Source organism: Diceros bicornis, chromosome 17 (assembly GCF_020826845.1).
Source record: "Diceros bicornis minor isolate mBicDic1 chromosome 17, mDicBic1.mat.cur, whole genome shotgun sequence".
In the NCBI taxonomy this organism is placed as follows: Eukaryota; Metazoa; Chordata; class Mammalia; order Perissodactyla; family Rhinocerotidae; genus Diceros; species Diceros bicornis.
The window spans coordinates 41,257,039-41,278,453 of NC_080756.1; the positions used below are offsets into that span (position 1 = coordinate 41,257,039).

General features: G+C 36.0%; 1 protein-coding gene across 1 annotated transcript in view; it reads right to left on the bottom strand.

Annotated features, from left to right (window-relative positions):
* PDE3A (phosphodiesterase 3A) overlaps positions 1–21,415 on the bottom strand; it is a 288,119-nt gene that overhangs the window by 19,495 nt on the left and 247,209 nt on the right. The window contains exons 6-10 of the mRNA XM_058558678.1: positions 15,960–16,179; positions 12,640–12,725; positions 9,926–10,080; positions 8,385–8,522; positions 2,145–2,256 (exon numbers count right to left, since the gene is read on the bottom strand). Of these exons, the coding sequence (XP_058414661.1) occupies positions 2,145–2,256; positions 8,385–8,522; positions 9,926–10,080; positions 12,640–12,725; positions 15,960–16,179 (711 nt within the window). The remainder of the gene's footprint in view (positions 1–2,144; positions 2,257–8,384; positions 8,523–9,925; positions 10,081–12,639; positions 12,726–15,959; positions 16,180–21,415) is intronic.

Here is a 21,415-nt window from a genome sequence, read left to right on the forward strand (position 1 = left end):
TATTATAACAAATTCTTTTCACATGGAATGAAGAATCCACTATTTCAGGAAAAACATCTATTCACTTGTAACATATAAAAATGTAATAAGAAAATGTAAAAATGAATACTAAAATTTAGAATCTGGAAACTTCTTTTTACACTTAAATACTGGTCAACTCACCTAAAATTTTATGATATACTACTTAGAGAAAAGTTAGTACTCAACGGAACTCAATTTGTACTCAACGGAACTTGGCTAGAGCTGATTCTACCACTAGAATATATTTGGAAATATAACATTAATTTGTAAATTTAGTCTGGTGACTAGCTGTTCTTTAGTGTTTTCAGTGGCTTCCTTTCTATAAAAGTTTATTTATGTAACTCCTTAACCTTTGAGAAACCACTAACACTTACGTCAATCTCTGGCATCCAACCAGGGCGGGCCCTGGGAAAATGGTATTAAAAAAAGCAAGGCTTATCTAGAGATTCTTTCAAATTTTTTAAAATCTCTCTTCCAACTTCCATGGCCCCATTGGCCAGACTTTCCCAAGGGGCCTAGTGCTCTTAAGCTCCTCTTTCTTCTACTCCCACTGTCCTATTTTGCCTGCATTTTGGGTTCCATATTCTCCAACAAATCTAAGTTGTAGATTCAATTCTTCATTCTCTCTTTTTTTTTCTTTTTTGGTGAGGAAGATTGGCCCTGAGCTAACATCTATTGCCAATATTCCTCTTTTTGCTTGAGGAAGATTTTCACTGAGCTAACATCTATGCCAATCTTCCTCTATTTTGTATGTGGGATGCCACCACAGCATGGCTTGGTGTATGTGGGATGCCACCACAGCATGCCACCACACAGTGTGCAGGTCCTTACCAGGCCCTGAACCTGCAAACCCCGGGCCACCAAAGTGAAGTGCACGAAATTAACCACTCTGCCACCGGGCCAGCCCCCATTTTCCTTTTTTATCACATAATTTGTAGATTCAATTCTTCATTCTTCTCTCCTTTCACATAACATCAGCTGGGCATTTTCATTTCAATGTAGCATGTGGACAGCATTTTGAAAAACAATATGTTAATAATGGATGACTAGGTTAATGCACTACCCCTTTCTGGAAATACCTGTGCTTTATCTATTTCCATATAATTTTTATTTAACTTCAGCTCTTTGCAACTACAAAAAGACATGGAGTTCTAATGTCCAAGGGACATAAAACTCAATTTAAAACTTAAAAGTTAAAACATGATTTAAATAACACATTTCTAACACATGCTCCAACCAATATACTATGTTTGACTACTTTTCTTTCTATGCATTTATTTCCTAAAAGTACCACGTGATTTCTACACATTTCCACAACTTCGCTGATTGTATTTGTGGACATTTTCTCCAGTTCCATATATTTTGAAGCACATAGGACAATTCTACTTACGTGTTCTGATGATACCTGAAACGCTACATATTGAAAATTTAACATCTTCTCTGTGTTTTACTTTCTCATGATTATAAACGACAAACTTATTCTCACAATATTCAAAGTTCATAAGCATGAACACTTGGTTGTGTCCTTTCCTTTGGTTTTCACATTATTCTGACTTTTTAAAGATTTCTAATAATTTTTCCATAATCACTTCCAGCTGTCTCTTTTTTTTCTATTTTATTCATTAGACTATCATCCACCTGTCTCTCTACCCCCCAGCCAGGTTTATCTTACATTGAAACACTTCTGCAGTTAGTAATTTAACTCTACAGATGCCAGAAAGAGTGTTAAACTCACTCCATAAAAAAAGTATATTATAAAATGAACAATAAATTTAATTATTTATTTTGCACACACTTAAATTGGAGTTACTATGTGCAAGACACTATTATAACCCCTTTAGAATTACTACCTCATTTTATCCTTGTAACAATCCTATGAAGGAGATATTATGATCCCCATTGTACAGATTAAGAAATGAGGCACGGAGAGGGTAAGTAAAGCCCCAGATCTTGCTCAGCTGATCAGTGAAGGGACCAGTGATCTCCAATCATTATAGCCATGTGGCCAGATGGAGTGTTCATAATGTGTAATTCTGTGCCAGCTGCTAATAATTCAATATCCCATTATCCATAGCAAATTCAACAGATTTTAAAATATTATTTCACAAATAACTTCTACTTACAAGGAATTTCCCTGTATCCAATCTCCAAAGCATGAAAATAATTCATAAATTCCCTAACTGGAATTTTAAAAGCTTCAAAGAGGCCCATGTCTTCAAAAAGTCTGTATGATACCTGTAAAAGAGAAACACAAAGCCTTACAAAACATTCCTCAGTGCATTAGACATAATGAGAAAAATGGAAAAAAAAAGTAGAGTGGCTCTCCATATCTGTGAGTTGCCCATTGGTGGATTCAATCAACTGGGGACGAAGCCTACGATGGTTGTGTCTGTACTAAACATGTACAGACTTTTTAAATCTTTTATTATTCCCTAACCAATATAGTATAACAACTATTTACACAGCATTTACATTGTAAAGGTATTATAAGTAATCTAGAGATCATTTAAAATATACAGGAGGATGTGTGTAGGTTATATGAAAATACTTTGCCATTTTATATAAGAGACTTGAGCATCCTCGGATTTTAGGATCTGCTGGGGGCCTTTGAACCAATCCCTTGTGGATACTCAGGGATGACTGTATCTGTTCCATCATGCATATTAATTTAATGCCGGTAGAGACACTTAATAGGGAACAATAGGAACTTAGTAGAGAACAATAAATCAAGTAGATATAGAAGACTACTATGTGCCTAGCCCTTGTAGTCCCTGATCACAAGGGGTATATAATCTATTTTTAAAAGTAGAGACATACATCCAAGAAACAGCCAACCAAAACAACAGTATACCCTATAGAAACACATCAAGACACTAAATTGTGTGTGATATCGATAATTTGAGACTTACTAAATTTTTAATTATATAGTACCTACTATAAGCACTAAAGAATGAGAGAAAGCTTTAATTTGGACTAATTTTATTAAAAAAAAAGATTTCCAGAGGATAAAGAATTCAGAGTTGTGCCTTAGTGAAGGATAAGAGGAAAGAATTATGAGAGAGAGGAAAAGTTTGCCTTGACTAAAACATATAGAGAAAAAAAGATTTATTCTAATCTAGTATTTAACAATGTCTAAACTATTTTTCCTCATTTGTCCTCTCTCATTCTCCTCTGAATATCTATTCTCCTTCCAATTTTTTCAAAGCTCTGGTGACTCAAATCAAGTGAATACTTTTGGATGTAATTGGCATATGTGACATGCAAATAATGGAGAAAAAAATGATAAAGGCACAGAAGAAAATGTGGAGAGATGGTTATTCACGTGGCAGAATGGAGTATGGTACCATGTAAAGTGGCCTTACTTCATGTCACAAAGGCGCTGAGTTGGTTAATTCAGGAGACTAAGAAAGAATTATCATTTTTATTATCTGCATTTCTTCTTAAAATTCTCTTGAAATATTTCTTCTAAATCTTTGATATATTACTTCACAGTTAAATTTCTATCTTTTGTTATTGACTTTAAATCTATTCAAATTCAATAATATTCTTTTAAGTGTATATTCAATGTTTATCACATACATTATGTATATATACATATATACACACATATAACTAAATAAGGGATCTGTTCATTTAGCATATATCTATTGACTACCTACTATGATCCAGACGATTTTCTATGTATGAGGCTTACATATGGGTGAAGAAAACAAAGATCTCGTCCTTCATGGAGCTTACGGTCTAGCAGGGGAGGGCAGTAAACAATAGACATAATAGGTAAGGTATATACTATGACAGAAAGTGTTAAGTCATATGGAAAAAGAAAACGGGGAGCAGGGATGAAGAATCGGGAGTTCAGGGAAAGTATGGCATTTGATTTTTTAAGTATGGTGGTTAGAACAGTGACATTGAATTGAAGGAGATGTGGGGTGAGGTACATGGATATCTGAGGAAAGAGTTTTCCATGCAGAGGAAAAAGCCAGTGCAAAGGCCCTGAGGTATGCTTGCTGTACTCAAGCAACAGCAAGGCCAGTGTGGCTAAAACAAAATGAATGAGGACAGGGGTAGAATTTAAGTCAGTAACTGTAGAGTGGGATAGGGTAGGGTGCAGTCTTCGGGTTTGACAGCTAGATTCATCATTATAAGGACTTTTATTCTGAGTGAGGTAGGGAGTCATTGAAGATATTGGAGCACGGAAGTGACTTTATTTGACTTATATTTTAAAAGGAGCACTGTAGCTGCTGGTTGGGAAGAGGTTATATAACATGTACATCAACTTCTATGTGCTTTCCTTCACTCTGAATGGCAAGTGTACTAAATTTTTACCCTTTTTCTGTGTAACACAACATCCCCACCTCTTCCCTTTAACAATGCAACAGAAAGTGAAGTTTATGGTTTCTATAATATTTCAAACTAGTTCTTTTAGTTATCTTCTCTTTACTATTGCCTTAGACTATATCTGAGTTCTTGGTTATAAATACCTAATGGATTTAGCTATACGTGTTACTTCAACAATAATAACAACGGCTGATGAGATATATACACACACACATATATATATAGCATTTAATAAGTGAGAAGCCTGCTCTAAGCAATTTTATTTATACGTTATTATTTAATTATTAAATATTATGTTTTATAATTAAATATTAAAATTACTAATCCTCCCAACATCTTATGAGATAGGTACCCTTAATTATTAGCGTTAAAACTGAGGCACAGATAGGCTGAGTGACTTGTCCAAGATCACACAGCTGACACAGTATCAGAACCAGAATTCAAGCCAAGCATTTCAGCTTCAGATTTTGTACTCTTAACTGTTTCAGATCTTACCACCAGTATTTGAAAAGTAATGTTAGGATTGCAAATAACTAAAGTTTCCTAATATTCTCTTAAACATTTGAAAGATGAAGTGAAAAATTAAGACAATAGGATATTTTAGAGTATGTTTTAAAATAGGAGAATTTTCACCAAGAAGCTGTTAAAAATGAACCACCAATAATCCAAACTCATAAATAAAGAGACCATTAACTGGGTAAATATTAGTCACTGAAAAAAGTAAGCACTGTTCCAATATTTGAACGATGTCTTTTTAAATTTGTTAAAATAAACATGATAATCATCAAAAAGGCAGGCAGTATATTGAGACTGAGAAGTCATTTCCCTTGCGCATACGTCTCTGTAAAAATCTTTTGAAGTGAGACTTTTTCTGTGTAGTTTCAGCCAAAAGGTGATTTCTTGGAATGGTCAAGTTAATTCATTTCAGCTGGCCTAGAGTCTTATGCAGGTGAAAAAAATATGCCTTTCGCACAGTAAAAATTTCATGATTTTTGTGTTTATAAACTCAAATCAAAGAAAAAAACCATAAAGTTCTACTTAGCAAGGCAAATAAAGCTGCATTTTCTCAAAGGTCAATGTTTTATAAATTGGAAAAATAAATAGTGACAGAACAAGGATCATGTAGTTATGTATTTATTTTATTTTTGAAAGATGGAAAAAAAATATGTCAACGAATTTTGCTGAAATCTAAGTTAACTATCTCTAATCTTTCTATTGTCTACTTGCATCCACGACTCTTAGAAAACATTTTGTGGCAAAGAAGTTCCACTCTCCCAATTCCCAGCTCACAGAACTTCAAGGGGAGCGAGGTATCTGCAATGATATTTGGCACACTGTCACCTGTGCTATAAAACCAACTGCTAAAATAACCACTTTTCTATTTGTTCAGACTCTCCATTGGGAGAGTTTAAAGATATAATAAGCGAATGTGTTTTATGAGGGGCTGAAAAGCAGTTGCAATGAAGGTAAAAAGTCTGGATTTCCAACATGGACATATCTGCATTCAAATCATGCATCCAATATTTACTATATGACTTAAGATGAATAGTATATCCTCTTTTAGGCCTCAATTTCTTCTTCTGTAAAATAGAGATTGAAAAAAAAATACCTGCATCAAAGTTACTGAGAAGATTAAATTGTAGAGTTTTGGGGAGTCTGTGACATATATATCAAATACAAAACAATGTGAGATTTTTCTCTCCATGCCACGGAACACATGCTCCAGTAAAAGAGAAAGAAGACTCCTGGCCCACTGCCACATCTTGCGGCACCATTACAGGCATATTTCCAGGTAAAATCACTCCCTCAGAGTCGTATTCTGCAATGAGTTTCAGAAAGTGGGAAACAGAATCTTCCAGGAGGAGCCCTGAGGCATAAGACTAAGGTGCATTTGATAAAAAGAGCTGTCCTTAAACCTGTTCTCAAGATGAGCTAGCTCAAAAGACATTGCTTAGTACTGAGGAGAAAGGAAGAGAAGAAGAAGGGGACTACTAACTCCTAGCAAAAGTGCGTGGGAGATCAAAATTTGGCCACCCTGAAATACATCTCTTTACCTTGATTGTTTTCTCTGATGGACATTTGACCTCCCCCACTTACTGCCTAAAGAATTTGACATGGTAACTCCTTCCTGGAACAGATCTTCTATCTGATGGCTGTAATATAATGTAAAATAGATGTTACAATAGAAAAGGCATCAACAAGCCCATCTTATCGGAAGTTCTGTCTCTCTGGCCACATTCTCTGGATGGCCCAGGGAGGAGTTGCCAGAGAAACATTTACATTTATAAGGGAAATCTCCATTTTTACATTTATAAGGAAAATCTCCATTTGTAAAGGTATCTCCCTCTCTGTATTGGGAAGAGGGGGGATGACCTCATTTCTCGAAACATCAATGTGGAAAGTGAGGCCTTAAATCTGCATAATAACCTTACTCTTGTTTACTGTGCTTTAGTGGTAATCTGTAACAGACTCCTCCCACCCCCAACATCCTCCTTTGTCTTTAGCCGAACAAGGTATTTAAGATGAGAATTTCTGCTATTGTGTTGAGAAACGCAGTGTCCCTGGTTTCTCCCATGTATACATGTTATTAAACTTGGTATTATTTTCTCCTGCTAACCTGTCTTGTTAATTATTTGGCCAGCCATAAGAACCTGAAGCGAAGGGGCAGAGGGGGATCTCCCTCTTCCCCCAACACATTCTAGTCCTCAACATGTTCATGGTCAGAATAGAGTCCAGCAGAGGCAACAACTGTGTATTACATGGGCTTTGTAATGATTTTGAGCTTCATATTCCACCAATCATTTTAGCATACTTCTTTTGAATGACAGTTCAGCTTGCTGCATAATTTTGACACATCTAATTTTCCTAGAGAAAGGAAGTTCCTTTAAGGCAGGGACATACATTCTTCTTGAAGACTAGACCAGCACTTTGTGTTTGTAGAACTGAAAAATAGAGGAAAAGGCCCCTCTATCTTCTTCCTTCAAACCTTCACGGATCAGGAATCCTCACCCCAAAGTTCCACACTCAGATACTTGTTGAGGGGTCTGAAGAAAGCCCATCTCTGATGCAGAGAATAGAAATCAGTATAACAAGTGATTTCTTTTCTAGTGTTTTGCAGGGAAGTGTTCGTGGCCCCGATAAATGTGGGCCCTGTATTCTCATGTAGGTCTTATAGTAACAAGTTTGGTAGTCTTTTGTATCTCTGCTGTGATATTTATTCAATCTATAAGAATTCACCTAAAACATTTTTAAATAAGCTGATAAATATTATTGCATCAACCCCTTTAAGAGTGTGCATTTTGATAGGTGCTCAACAATAGAGCAAATCCATTGTTTTGTTTATTGAGAACAAACATGTTCAAATTTTAATTTCTGTATGTTTTCTTTCTCTCTCAGGGAAGCAAACATTTCTTTATTTGGGAAGACTTGAAAGTAGTCTAGCTTAAGGAAAAATACTAAAAGGCTTGTTATGCAGCGACAGTTTGCATTCTATACTTCTTGTGCTACATAACCTTGTTTTCTATAGTAAAACACAGAGAACTCTATTGGATGTGTTTCTCACAGCACTGGGAGGAAACATATTTCTGCATAATATCTTATTTTTGATAAAGTCTAAGCATGGTAATATTCAAAAGTTACAAAAAATCATTGGAAATAATTATAGACAATAAATTAGTGTTTATAAATAGGCAGCTTTCTTCTTTAGAAGGCTTGTGTCAACTTTTCTTTTGCTGAATTCTATGAATTTTTAGATCATTTGTCCTTCCTGCTTGTGTATCTCTGCCCCCCTCCACTTTGTCTTAAAAAATACATATTTTAATTGCAGAATATGGTATTCTACTCACTTGACATTCCAATTTCTTTTGTTAACCCAACACCAAGGAATCTATAAAATATTGAGCACTAAAATTTCCTTTTCCCACTCAATATCCACCACTGGTGTCAAGTATGTACAGAGCTTTAACAAACCAAGGAATGGTTTTTTCCTTCATTTAAAGTAGAATATGTATGAATGCATTTCTTACCTGACTAAGAATACGACCCCATTTTCTTCCTATTTTTTCCACCAAATCAAAAATTGGAAAATTCCAAGTATTTAGCTGCTCCATAATTGAGTCCAAGTTATCCATGACAAGAGGCTCAGGAGCAAGAATTGGTTTGTCCTGTCATGAAAATAAAAATATTTTAGTGACATGCAGTTTTTCTACAAAGCAATTTGTGCTCTGGTAAGTTCAATTCAACGACTGAGTTCACCTAAAATAAATGACGTAAAGCCTCAGGGTGAATGAGTGATCTTTAAAAAAGAATCAAGATGAATAAGACAATGACCCCAAAGTAAGGAGAAAAGGTCCTAAGGCTGTCTCAGACCATGAATTTTGCATTCTTAAGTGCCGGCCTACTGCTGGTTCATACACACTACAGCAAAAAAAATGGACATTTCTTCCATAAGTTAACATAACTACTTTTTAGTCTACTGTGGGGTTCTTAAATAAAGACTCAAGGACTTCAGAACACTCTGAAATTATATGTAAATTTACCTCTTTATATGTTTATGTAAATTTTTCTGGGGTGAGGGTTCTTGCTTTACATTGGACTCTCAAAAGAAACCCATGAGTAGAGAGGGGGAATTATCACCCCTACTCTAATTGGTTGAATTTGTACTGTTGCTTCAAAATCAGCATTAATTCTGTGGAATGACAACAGCCACATTTTTCTTGGATTTCAATTTAATTCATGTGATGTACAGTTTCCAAAGAAACACATACCATGTAAATGTAAAGACATTTTATAATTGGTCCCAAATGAGGACATTCTTAAGAGTACATTTACCAAAAAATAGAAAATAAAGGTAATGAGGATAAGGAAACACATAAATTATTTTATCTGACAATCTCTTTGATTTAAAAGTATACGTAGTAAATCGGTTAAAGAAATGCTAATCCCAGCAAGGGATAATCACATGACAGTCAACTATTGTCTACCATTTGCAGCCTCCTCAAAATTAACTTGACTGAAATGTATGTTTTCATCCTCTTTAAATGGATCCCTTTAATCACACAAAATAACTCATCATTAAAGGATATTTTAATGGGTAGCAAGGGTCAATATAAAACCAGTTTACTGTAACAGGGAAAATAAATACTGGCTCACTTTCTAAATCTAGGAAGTGTTAGAAAAAAGCCAGCAGGAGCCCTAAGACAACTAACACGTTTCACTTTTATTGACTGATTGATATTTATAAAATATTGTTTTACTGAATGAAATAATTCATTTTTCCTAGGCAGATTTATACTTTTAGATTGGATTAAGAAATATCGGTAATCACTTGTGGAGATGAATACTTATATTTTTAACCATTAAATAACAGAAGCATTAAGAGACCAATTAAGAGATCTTACCAACAGGGAAAAAATATATTGATACATATGGGTAGGGTATAACACATGTGTGATCCAAATGAGCTATATCTGTCATTCTACCGATTCAGGGATCTAGTTCTAAGCCAATTTCTGTAACAGAAGCCAATTTCTCAAGTAGATGAATAAGTTCAGTGATATGGGGCTACCAGGAATATCATGGTCTCAGGCGTGTAGGTGCCGCAAGCCAACGCTTTCCTCAGAGGCTCTCTCAGGCACTCGGTCTCATCTTCATTCTGTACAATATCACTGCTATCACTGTTGTTATTGGTTTCATAATCAGAGGTAACTTGAGCAGTGTCATCTGCAATTGAAAGAGAACAGCTTACAAAACTTGCAATGGAAAAAGGGGTCCCACTTCAGCAAATATTCCTAAAATGCATACAGTAAATATAATGTTTGGGGAAATATTGCTTTCATGAGCTTACACACCAAGAGTAGAAGATCACAGAGTGGGAGAAAGCACACATTATTTAACCCAATAACATAGATGGAATTATGATCTGTGATTTATATGACATTCAATAACTCCTTAATAATTTTTAGATCAGTAGTTCATATCTTTTTAAAAATCCTATGACTTTATATTTCTTTTTCCTCTATGCATCCCCCAACACACTAAACCACCCAGCAGCTGACTAAAACATCAACTCTCGAATGGGCACACGGGTGGGAGAAATTGAGTTGACATCCAATGACAAAGTGGTCTGTAGAACTTGGTGCATTAGCACGTGCTTAAGAGTGTGGAAGATTCTATGTATCCAAACTCAGTCTCGAGGAATCGGTGGCTTCCTTCCTTATGTACCTCCCTCCACTGTCTCCCATTTCAGTCAGCACTAAACTGTGCTAACTAGAGGATCAATCAGTAACACCAAGTGTCCGAAGAACATACTCCTGGGGCAAAAATCTCAGGGGCTTCTCGCAGCTGACTTAAGATGCCTGAATGAAGTTTATTGAGTGCTTGCTCTGGACCTAATACCACAGAAAGCACTTCATTTGTACTAACACATTTAAACCTCTCAACAATCCTATGAGACAGGTATTATTGCATTACTGCATTTTATTATCCTCACTTTGCAGATAAGACACTGAGGCACAGAAAGGATAAGTAAATTGCCCAAGGCACCCAGCTGGTAAATTTTGCCACCCAAATTTGAACTCATGGAGTCTGACTCTAGTTCCTATACTCTTGGCTTTTTAATGAAGCCTAGGTTTTTTTTTTTTCTTTTATGGTTATTGCTTTCCATGGCCTACAAAATCTTTGCCTTCCCCAAGTCACAAAGATATCTTCCTGGGTTTCTTCCAGAATCTTTATTGTTTTCGCTTTTACTTTTGGGTCTATGCTCCATCTCAGAATAATGTTTCATGTGGTGTGAAGCAGGGGGCGAAATTCATTTTTTTTCCAACCCCATTGGATTGCTCTGACATCTTTGTTGAAAATTCAACGACCATGTAGGTGTGGGTCTAATTCAGGGCTCTCTACTCTATTCCATTTGTTCTATTTGCTGGTCCTTATGCCAGCACCGCACTATCTTGATTACTGTAGTTTAAGACTTGAAGTCAGGTAATGTATTTCCTCTAACTTTGTTCTTTCTTCAAGATTGCTTTGGATAGTCTAGGTTTGTTGTATGTCCTCATATATTTACTAACTGATTTTTCTTAAGTTGCTAGTGAATAATGGCTTTTGTTATTAAGCCTATTCCTATCAGTAGTATCTTGTAGGACTTTTCCAAGGACCCATCTTTCTTCCATCTTCCTCATACAACCACTTTTCTGTTAGAATCAGACAAAGTATGAAAATGTAATTGCCAAGTTTCAATCCCAGAACTTGTAGAAAAAATGAAAAGCACACTCAAAGGCCACAGCTCTACATGAGACCACGAAGGCGATAAGGAAATATTTCCCTTGTCCTATCAGCCTCAATAGAGTCAGAGAAGATCAGGGACATAGGGAAGGGAATATTCTGAGTCTTCAGAATGCTGCAATATCAGATAATGGCCACACAGGGAACTCTCCTTGCCTAGGTGTCCCCTGCCCTTTGTACATTGCCACAGCACACCATTCTCATAGGCAATAATCAATCAATATTTATTGAGTACACATCAAGAAATGCTGAAGCAGGTAATTCAGAATCATTCTTAGGTAACTCTATCACCCTATAGTTCTTAGAAACCATTGTTTTCTACCTTGTGAACTTTCAGCACTAACAAAAGCAAGTCCCTAGGGTTGTATCAATAAAAATATAATAATAATTATTATAGTAATGGCAGCACACATTAACTGCTTACAGTGACCCAGATAACAGTAAGTGCTTTATATGTCCTATTTGGTAGGTACTACTATTATCCCCATTCTACAGACAAAGAAACTGAGGCACAGAGACTACAAACTAGTAGGTAGCTGAATGAGGATATAAACCAGGCTCATATGACTGTGTTCTTAACCTCTCCATAATACTGCCTCAAGGAGACACTGTTTTTTACAAGCTTACAGTGATCTAAGCAGGGTCACTCCTTAGGGTCTGCAATGGAGATCCCCAGAGAGTACCCTAACATGGATGACCTTCCAATGTCTAAGATAAAACAACATTTTACATAGTTCTATACATTATATAAAATAGTCTCTAATTTTTAAAAAATACATACAGTTGTGTACAGATATATAGAAACGCTCTGGACAGCTTTGCACCAAAATTTTTCCCATGATTAACTCTAGGTGGTAGGATTATGGATGATTTTGATTTCCTTGTCTTTTTTAATTTGTAATCTAAAAAATCAGGAATGTATATTACCTTTTTGATCAGGAAAAAAAAAAAAGTAAAGAAATTTCCATTTTGAGGAACAGAATCCAAACAAAGAATTACCTGTTCTGCCTGGTGTCCGAATGGCTACATCACTTCTCTCCAGGGGCCCATCAGCAGGATTCCCTTGGGAATACGGTCTGCCACAGCTGAGAAATATTGGAATAGCTGTAAATATATCCTCTCTTTTCAAAAAATCGTAGGCATATACCATCTATGTGTACATTAAGATAGATAACAATAATCAAATATTTCTACCTTCTATTTATTTGTTTGATGGAAAAAATTCATTTTGTTTTATGCATGGATGCTGACACGCAGTATGCTGTTTTCTTTTTTGTGAGCGCGTGATCAATACAAAAGATCAGAAACTTAGTTCAACTCTCATCCTCCTCCATAGTCTAGACCATATTCGAAGTGCAACTACTAGCAAAATTTTGTTACATTATTTAGAGAATGCTGGGAAAGTCTGCCACTTACTCATAGTAGTCACTACTATGTGAATCATTTTGGAGGGGCCGACGTGTATTTGGTCAAAACTATCTTCCACAATGGAATCCCTTTGTGCCTGCTTAAAACCCTCATTATTAGATTTATCTCTATGGGTTAAGACATTTACATCCAAAGATCCCTTTAAGAAAAGATTGCACATGTGAAAATAGAATGATAGGATATTAATTTTATTTTTTGCCACAAAATAAAAATTATTCTTTTCAGATTGATCAGTCATCTGTGAAGGCCCTAAGGAAATGAACAAAGTAGAGGTACATTTTGATGAAGAGGGAACATGAAATTGACCGCATACGATGCTAGTTGAGAAAAACAGGCCAAGGGGGTACACTGTGGGTGTCCAAGACAAATGAAGGTACTTGATAGGTGGATGGGGCTATCTAACAGAGAAGGTTGGAGGAGTAGGATACTTTTGCTTTCTCAACAGTTTTGACTGTTTTACAAACTAGATAGTAACCCCACAAATGGCCTGGCAAGTTTCCTCTCTCATTTATCTTGTTTACAGACTTCATGATTAGATTTTAATTCTGCATTTTGCTTCTGGGTTCTTTCCTTCTGCCTAATATTAAAAAGGGTCTCAGGGGTTTTTATTTGTTTGTTATTTAACCACAGATTACTTATTCTAAAAGTAAAAGAAATGAGTGATAATTTATAATACATTAAACGTCTCACCACTTTTTTTCCTGAATTGTGCTTATATGTGTAGTAGAGATAAGCATTTTCCAGTTAGAGTATTTTCATCCTAAGTACATTTATTTTTCAAGCCTTGGATGTAAGTGGAAAAGCATCAAATGCAAAATATTTCTAATTATGAAATACCATCAGTTTGATTCAGGGAATCAAAAGAAAATGACAGGACCAAAGGAAAAAGAATGTAGATGCAAATGCTGGGCTTACATTCTCGGATGAAGCTTGGTAGAAGTAGAGTTTATTAGTTTTAAGATTTTTCATTGCAAGATAATACTTAAAAGGAACACTTAAATTAGTAGTTCAAACAGACTACCCCTCATGCCAAAAAACCAGCTTGTTGCATAGACATTGCAGCAGCCAAGAGACTGAGATTCAACCCCAAACCCTTCGAGTTCAGCAGGGGAAACCACAATAATTAGTCGTGTGTTTCTGGAGCTCTCTGTGCCTACATGGGTGGCTGCCTTGAAGGCAATAATAAAACATGGTTTGAATTATAGATTTATAAAGCCCAAACAAATAAAACACACTACTGGATTTATAAACATTACTGAAGAAGTAGGCAGTGAAATTCCCTTGTTTTTCTCCAAAACCTCTTTTATAAAAATCCCATTACATTCTTCCCACTAAGAATACAAAAATTAGACTGTGATGAGAAAAGCTATGTGAGTGGTAGATCTTTTCTGAACATCTCTCTCCTTCCTTTGGGTGACTTATTTCCCACAAGTTTGGAGCCCACAGTGGGAGAATCTCCCTAGAAACACTGGAAACAGATATCCTTGATGCTGCTCACTCCACTGGGCTTCATCGTGGCTCGGGATACGTACCACAAAAAATGTTCCTTAAGGGTGTTCCACCAGACACTAGCTCCATAGGCAATTACTGGGTATTAACCTAAAGAAATTGGTTCTGCGGTCAAATAAATTCAGAAAACGCTAGAAGAAACAAAAATCAAGAAGTTTTCTTTTTGCAGTACTTCTCAGAGCTTTTAATAAAGTAATGTGTGTTGTGAATCACTAAGAGGAGAATAGGATATGTCTATTTTACCACAGATCATGCTTTTTTGGGGGGGGAAAGATGAGATTAACATCTCACAGAAATTATTTTATTAAAATAGTTGTCATAGAGAGATCAGCAGAATAACTTTTGGATGGTAGAATAACTTCTTACTCTGGCCCTGGCTAAACAAACAAAAATGATTTTCCCTTTAAAAATATTTGTAAAGAGACAGGAAGTAAAAATAAAGACTATAAAAAGAAATAACATTCATATACCTTATAGAGTTTATGAACAAAGGACCTGAAAATGAAATTTGTGAGGCTTAAAACTGAATATATGATTAAATCTGGGTGTGTGAACCAACATGTGATATTAGAAGACCAACGTGTAACTAATTTATTCAAATTGTTATCCTCATTAACCTTAGAAAAGAAATAGCATTTTATTCAAGGCACTGTCACGATTATACTTAATTTAAAAAAACTCAACTATTTTCTACTTAAAAAAATATTATAATGCTTTAAGATCAGTTATTCAAGATCAAGCTATTACTGAAGAACAATAATACATGAATCAGTAAGAGGAGGTATTTCTTTCTCAGTGACAATGTTGGCAAAATAGTCACTCTTGCCCTTTTTCTTATCCTCTGTGAAAAGACAAAACTTTGTCATTGTATTTCAACATGATAAGCAGTACAAGCAATTACTTAATTGCACTCAGAGACCCATCTGAGTCCAGCCATAATGTGCCACGTGTTATTTGCACGTTTTTAAAGTGATAAAATGGGAATTGCAAACAAGATAAAATACTCTTAAAATTGATATAAAATCCTCAGAGAACAAGTAAAAAATAATTCCAACAAAATATTAACCTACTTGATATTATTTTTTAATTATATGTTTTATGCATTCTCCATCAGTAAGCAAATGAAATATACAACTAATTATTTTATATCACCTCGAAAGATAGCTGTATGGACTATATGGACTCTAAACTTTCTATTAATAGAAAACCACTGAAAAACTGGTTCGATTATAGCCTGTTCAACACAAATCACATTATCCTATGCTTTCTTGTCAACTACTCTGGCAAATGTACACATAACCATGTGGACGGGTGGTGAGTGCAGAAAATTAGTATTAGTTTTATTATTAGTTAAACTCTAGTTAACAATATAAAATCCTTACCTGCTACATATAACAGGCGGAGTCAGGATCTGAGGAGATAAGTCAGGGGCACTCTGAGTATAAGTTAAGGCCCTATGAGAACTTAGGCCTTGTTTGGCAGTTGTGTTGGCAGATTCTGGAAACTGCACTGCAGAAATTTTGCTGACTGGGCTGCTGGCAGGAGTCCCTTGGAGAGGTGAGGAGCAGGGCGATGAAAGAGGTGAAATTTTAGCTAGGGCACCTGAGAAAGAGAGAGAGTTATTAAGTCACTAAATACATGTCTTTGAAATTCAAAATCACAACTCAAACTTCACCTCGGACTTCTTTTAACTCGATAAGGACCATGTGAGTACAGTGGCCTCCTCTGCATGTCACCATCTGGAGACAGGGTGTACCGGGGTGGGGGGGAGTCTCCACAGCATGAAATGTGAGGGATGAATCATCATGAAAAAATCAGTGGCAATGTTGGCAAATCCAGTTAAAGCCTTGGTGTCCTGGAGTAACTTCAGGACAGAAGGATATTATTTTCTTCTCCCATTTTTGTTTCTTTTTGTCATTCTGACATGATGACAGTAATTAAAACTTTCTCACATATTTGCCTTCTCTTAGCTTGTGAAGTTTTTAGCAGCAACAGGGTCTGCTATTGTTTTAAACATTAACGGATTTGTAGCAGAGTTTGGCCAACATCCGATGCTTAAAATATGTAAATAAAGAAGATACATTTTTGAGAGTTAATTAACTTTATTAATCATCCACATTTTCAGTGAAACTACTGTGTGTGAAATAGTACTTTGATCAGAATAATTTCTGAAGAAAACATTTAAAAATGTAATACCATCCATTTCAAATCAAACAATAGGCCTACAGTTTACATTTTAAGTGTGGATATTTGTGCCAAACTGTGATTATTCTCGATTGTGAAAATTTTACAGAGCACTGGCTTAGATCTCAAAGTGCTGATGTCTGAGTACAGGGATGATGCCTTTTGAAGTCGCTCTCTCCCAAACATGGAGAAGGCAGCCTGCACTTAAAACTGAAGAATAGAGAGAAATAGCTTCTGAACAACTACCTGCTTACTGTTTTTCATGATTTAATGGCTGAACAATCTACTATAAAGCAAATGAAATGAAATCATTAATCATTCCCACTCTGGGGAAAGGTATAGCCAGCAGCCCTCACCATAATCGAACAATATGTGTGGTGAACTGGCAGCTGACTTAATTTGCTTCTGATGTCCAGTCGTCTCAGAAGTTTTATTTGTCACATCCAAAGTTTTCTGGTCCACTGAAAGGAATATGAAGCTTGTTGAAGGGCTTTTGTAATTTTCTTTTTTAGCTTCTTGTTGGCACTGTTATTTGTTTTGTTTTAAAAGATGAGACATCGTACTCTTTCTTTGATTAAGTGTGGAGACCAGCTACCCCTCCTAGTCTTTTCCTCCATATTTCTATTGTCGATTCTTGATCAACAGATCAATCCACTGCTTTTATACTTACCCACTGAAACTACTTAGACCCAGAGAGGTTAAATAACCTTCCCACGTCACAGCGCTAATAAGTAGGAGAATATGAAGTAAATCCAGCTATTCTTAGTAAAATGTGGTTTATTAGCCTATACTTCTACCAGAGACTGCCCAAGGAGGGAGAAAAATCCATTATCTACTAGGCCACATTTGTATCACTCTTTACAATGACATGCCTTATGGTTTTAATTTTGATTTCTATTTCTATTGAAAAGATTTAGCTATTTTACCAAAGATATTGACAAACTTTCACATTACATAATCCCCAAGCTAAAGAAAATTAAGTTCTCTAAATTTTTAACTCAGTTTTCAAACCAACTTATCATGTGTGCAGCAAGTGGGTTATAGGTGCCCTGTGAAGTTCTAATGATTGTAAAATTTTTAAAAAGAAAGATTTTATTTGGAAGCTCCAGAATAAATTTAGTTTTAACATTATTGCTAATATTTTATAATATATTTTATTATAATTTTATAATAAAGGAAATAAAATTTTCACCAAGCTCTGACTCCCTTCCCATTTCTCCATTGCTACATAACATTATAGGTATAAAGGTGACCAAGGTATTTGCACAGAGTAAATATCTCAATGATTTGTTCACTCAACAAACATTGATTGTGTACCCTATCCCAGGGACTAAGGATGCAGTAGTGAACAGAAAAATTCCCTGCTCTCAGGGAGCTTCTGAAGCAGGGCACCTGAGGGTTACTGTAGATATCCAACAAGAACATGATTGCCTTTCAACCTTGTTCCCAACACAGACATAGATGAATCTTGTCAATTTGCTGTTTTCTTGTTTAACTTGAGAGGTGACTCAGAGGTCACGAGGATTTGTGAGCTTGTTTTGCAGAAAAAAGAGCATGCCTTCAGGGAGGTTGCAATCACTGATGGCCAGCCCCCAGCTGCTGTTGACACCAGAAGTCAGATTGCCCAGGGGCTTATCGGGAGTGACCCCTTTGTTTCTCCAAAGCTCCTCCTGCCAAGCTCCTTAGCTCTATAAAACTCCCTGCTTTCTGTTCTTATTAAGGTGGACTTGAGAGAGTCTATCCCCCTGCCTTCTTGTTTTGGCCAATTCAAATAAAACTTTCTCCATCTCCAAGCACCAATGTCTCAGTGTTTGGCTTACTGAACATCGGGTACATGAACTTGAGATTAAGAGGTTTGGTATGACTTCCATTCTTTCAGGGGAGACAGAAACTAAAAACGGAAAAAGAGGAGGAGGAGGAAGAATGAAGATGAAGGAGGAAGAAGGAGGAGGAGGAGAAGAAATAAAAGAAAATCAAGTAGTTTTAAGTGATGTGAGGAAAAGTAACGCAGAAGGTAGAGAACAGAGAAGGACAGAAGTGCTCTCAAGGTAAAATTTGAAGACAGGCCTGATGAAATCAGAGACATTTAGACAAACATCTGAGGAAAGCTTGTTCCAGAAAGAGGGGTCAGAGGATCAGTCAGGAGGTCAGGGTGGCTGCAGCTTAGCAAAGAGGAAGAACAGGGGCAGGGAATGTGGTCAGAGGTTGCTGGGCAGGGCTATATAGGGCCAGTAGGCTAAGGCATGGTTTTAATTACTGTATCTTAAAAAAAGAGACCCCTGATAGGTGTAGCTTTAGGCCAATTCCTTAATTATTTTGATAGCTAATTGTGAGATTTTTGACAATTTTATACCACTTTTTTACTATAATTCAAAGCCCAAGTCTGTCTTGACACAATATGTCTTCTGAAGGTAATTTATGAGAAGAGTGATTTTTTTCACTGCTAATTTCTAGTAGCTGCCAGCTGACATCCTCAGAGAAACGCAATTCACTCTTACATACAAATTTAAAAATCCACTCAACGATTATAGATCTTGGAACTCGTGGATTAACTAAAACAAAAAAGCAGACTTAAGACTCCAAACTCACTGCCTGGGACGAAACTTAAAATAAACCTTGTACCAGAGGAAAAGTGCTTTGCTTCTGCAGTGCTATTCATCTACATGTTTTGAACACTTCTGACAAGCATGGGTCTTGCCAGCACAATGAAAAGCAGGGATATTTTTATTCTGTAGGTGAGAAGATAAAGGTATAAACATATAAATTCCTTTTTTTCCCAAGCCAAACTACTATTTCTCACAGGGTGTATTATAGTTTACTTAAAGTTTTAAAAACAGAAAGGATTAGGAATGCCATAGGAAATAGGCAGATATTTACATATTTTAGTCTTCAAATAGATGAAGAGATATAAGTGTAGATGATAACCAAATACTCTTTCTTTCTAGAAAGGATAGACTACAAATAAATATTCCAGACACAGGAACAGGATACTCCAAAGGAAATGGGAGAAATGGCCTTCTTACAAGTCTTCAAAAACATTATTTTCTAAGATGTTTCAAATGTAATCATGTCTGAAGTTAAACGGATGAACTTTGTGACCTTTGAAGTCTCATCCAACTTTATGTTGCACACTCACACATTTACACACACACACACACACACACACGTGGGTGAAGGGATTCAGATAAACACGTACTCTCTCAAATATATTTATCTTCATTTTATATTTCAGTAATTTTAACAGACTCCAGGAAAAAGACATAGCTCATGAAATATAAATCTTTATCAAACTACCCTAATATGAAATACTTAAAATTAAAACATTTAAAAATTAAAAATATACCAAAAATTTCTAGAACACCAACTCCTTTGAGTAATTCAATCTTTACTTCCTTGCTCCTGAGAGCAGGAGAAAATGTGTGTCAAGACACAAGGAACTTTGGGCAATCAAAGGAAGATGATAAACAATACTGGAGGGAAATTATTTAACTGAATCTATCTGTTTTGTGCTGTAAAACTCTTTGTTTATTTTTAATTGAACAAGAAAGGAACCAGCATGTCTGATAAATACATGCCTCTTTTCCTTGCCCACAGGAAAATAGACAGCCCTAATATTTTTCCAAAACAGAAAATGTATCTAAAGTATAGAGAATGAAAAAAATCACAATCCCATAATTAAAGTTATCTCTCATTTCAAATTTTCTATAGGAAAAACTCACTGTAACTTTTAAGGTGTAAAGATATTTGTAGTCATTGTAATAGGATTATAAGAATCTTGTAAGAATTATAAGACTCTGCAAAGAGACTACTGCAAATTCAGTAAGTATGAATTAGAGGAATTTTAAAAGTAGAATGACATAATGGCAGCTCTACACTGTCAGTGACTCATAATAGAAAAGTAAGATTGAAAATGCAAATTATACTTAAATCTTCCATTTTTATGCTTTAATCAAAGGACTCCTACGTGATTTCATCCATTTATTTTATACTATTAACTGCATAATAATTGGTTGTGTTTTAACTATTTAAGTTAATCCTGATTGATTGAGCTAGAGGACACACTACCTGATCTGTGCAAAGAACAGGTTTCATTTCATTTCATATTTCATTTCCTCTTGAAACAGGTCATTTATCACCCAGTGTTTTTCATCTCTAGTTTATCCTTGCATCGCCCCTACCTCTTCTGCGTATTGCTTCTTACTTTCCTCTGCAGACTCTCTTCACACTTTATTTGATTCCATTTCTTTACACTCTGCCACATAAAGGGGCTTTTCCTGGCCCCTTTCCACACAATATATTGAAAACCAGGGGACATCGCAGTCAATCACAAAATAGCACATCTCCTTAGCTCAATCAACCCCAACATGCCATCAATGCAGGGAATCATGGGTTTCCAAAAAGAAGGGCTCATGTGATCAGGGTGAACTGTAATTGAATTTCAGCTCTCTCATTCTTCTTTTTTTTTTTTTGTGAGGAAGATCGGCCCTGAGCTAACATCTGCCAATCCTCCTCTTTTTGCCGAGGAAGACCGACCGTGGGCTAACACCCATGCCCATCTTCCTCCACTTTATATGGGACGCCGCCACAGCATGGCTTGCCAAGCAGTGCGTCGGTGCGCGCCCGGGATCCGAACCGGGAACCCCAGGCTGCCGCA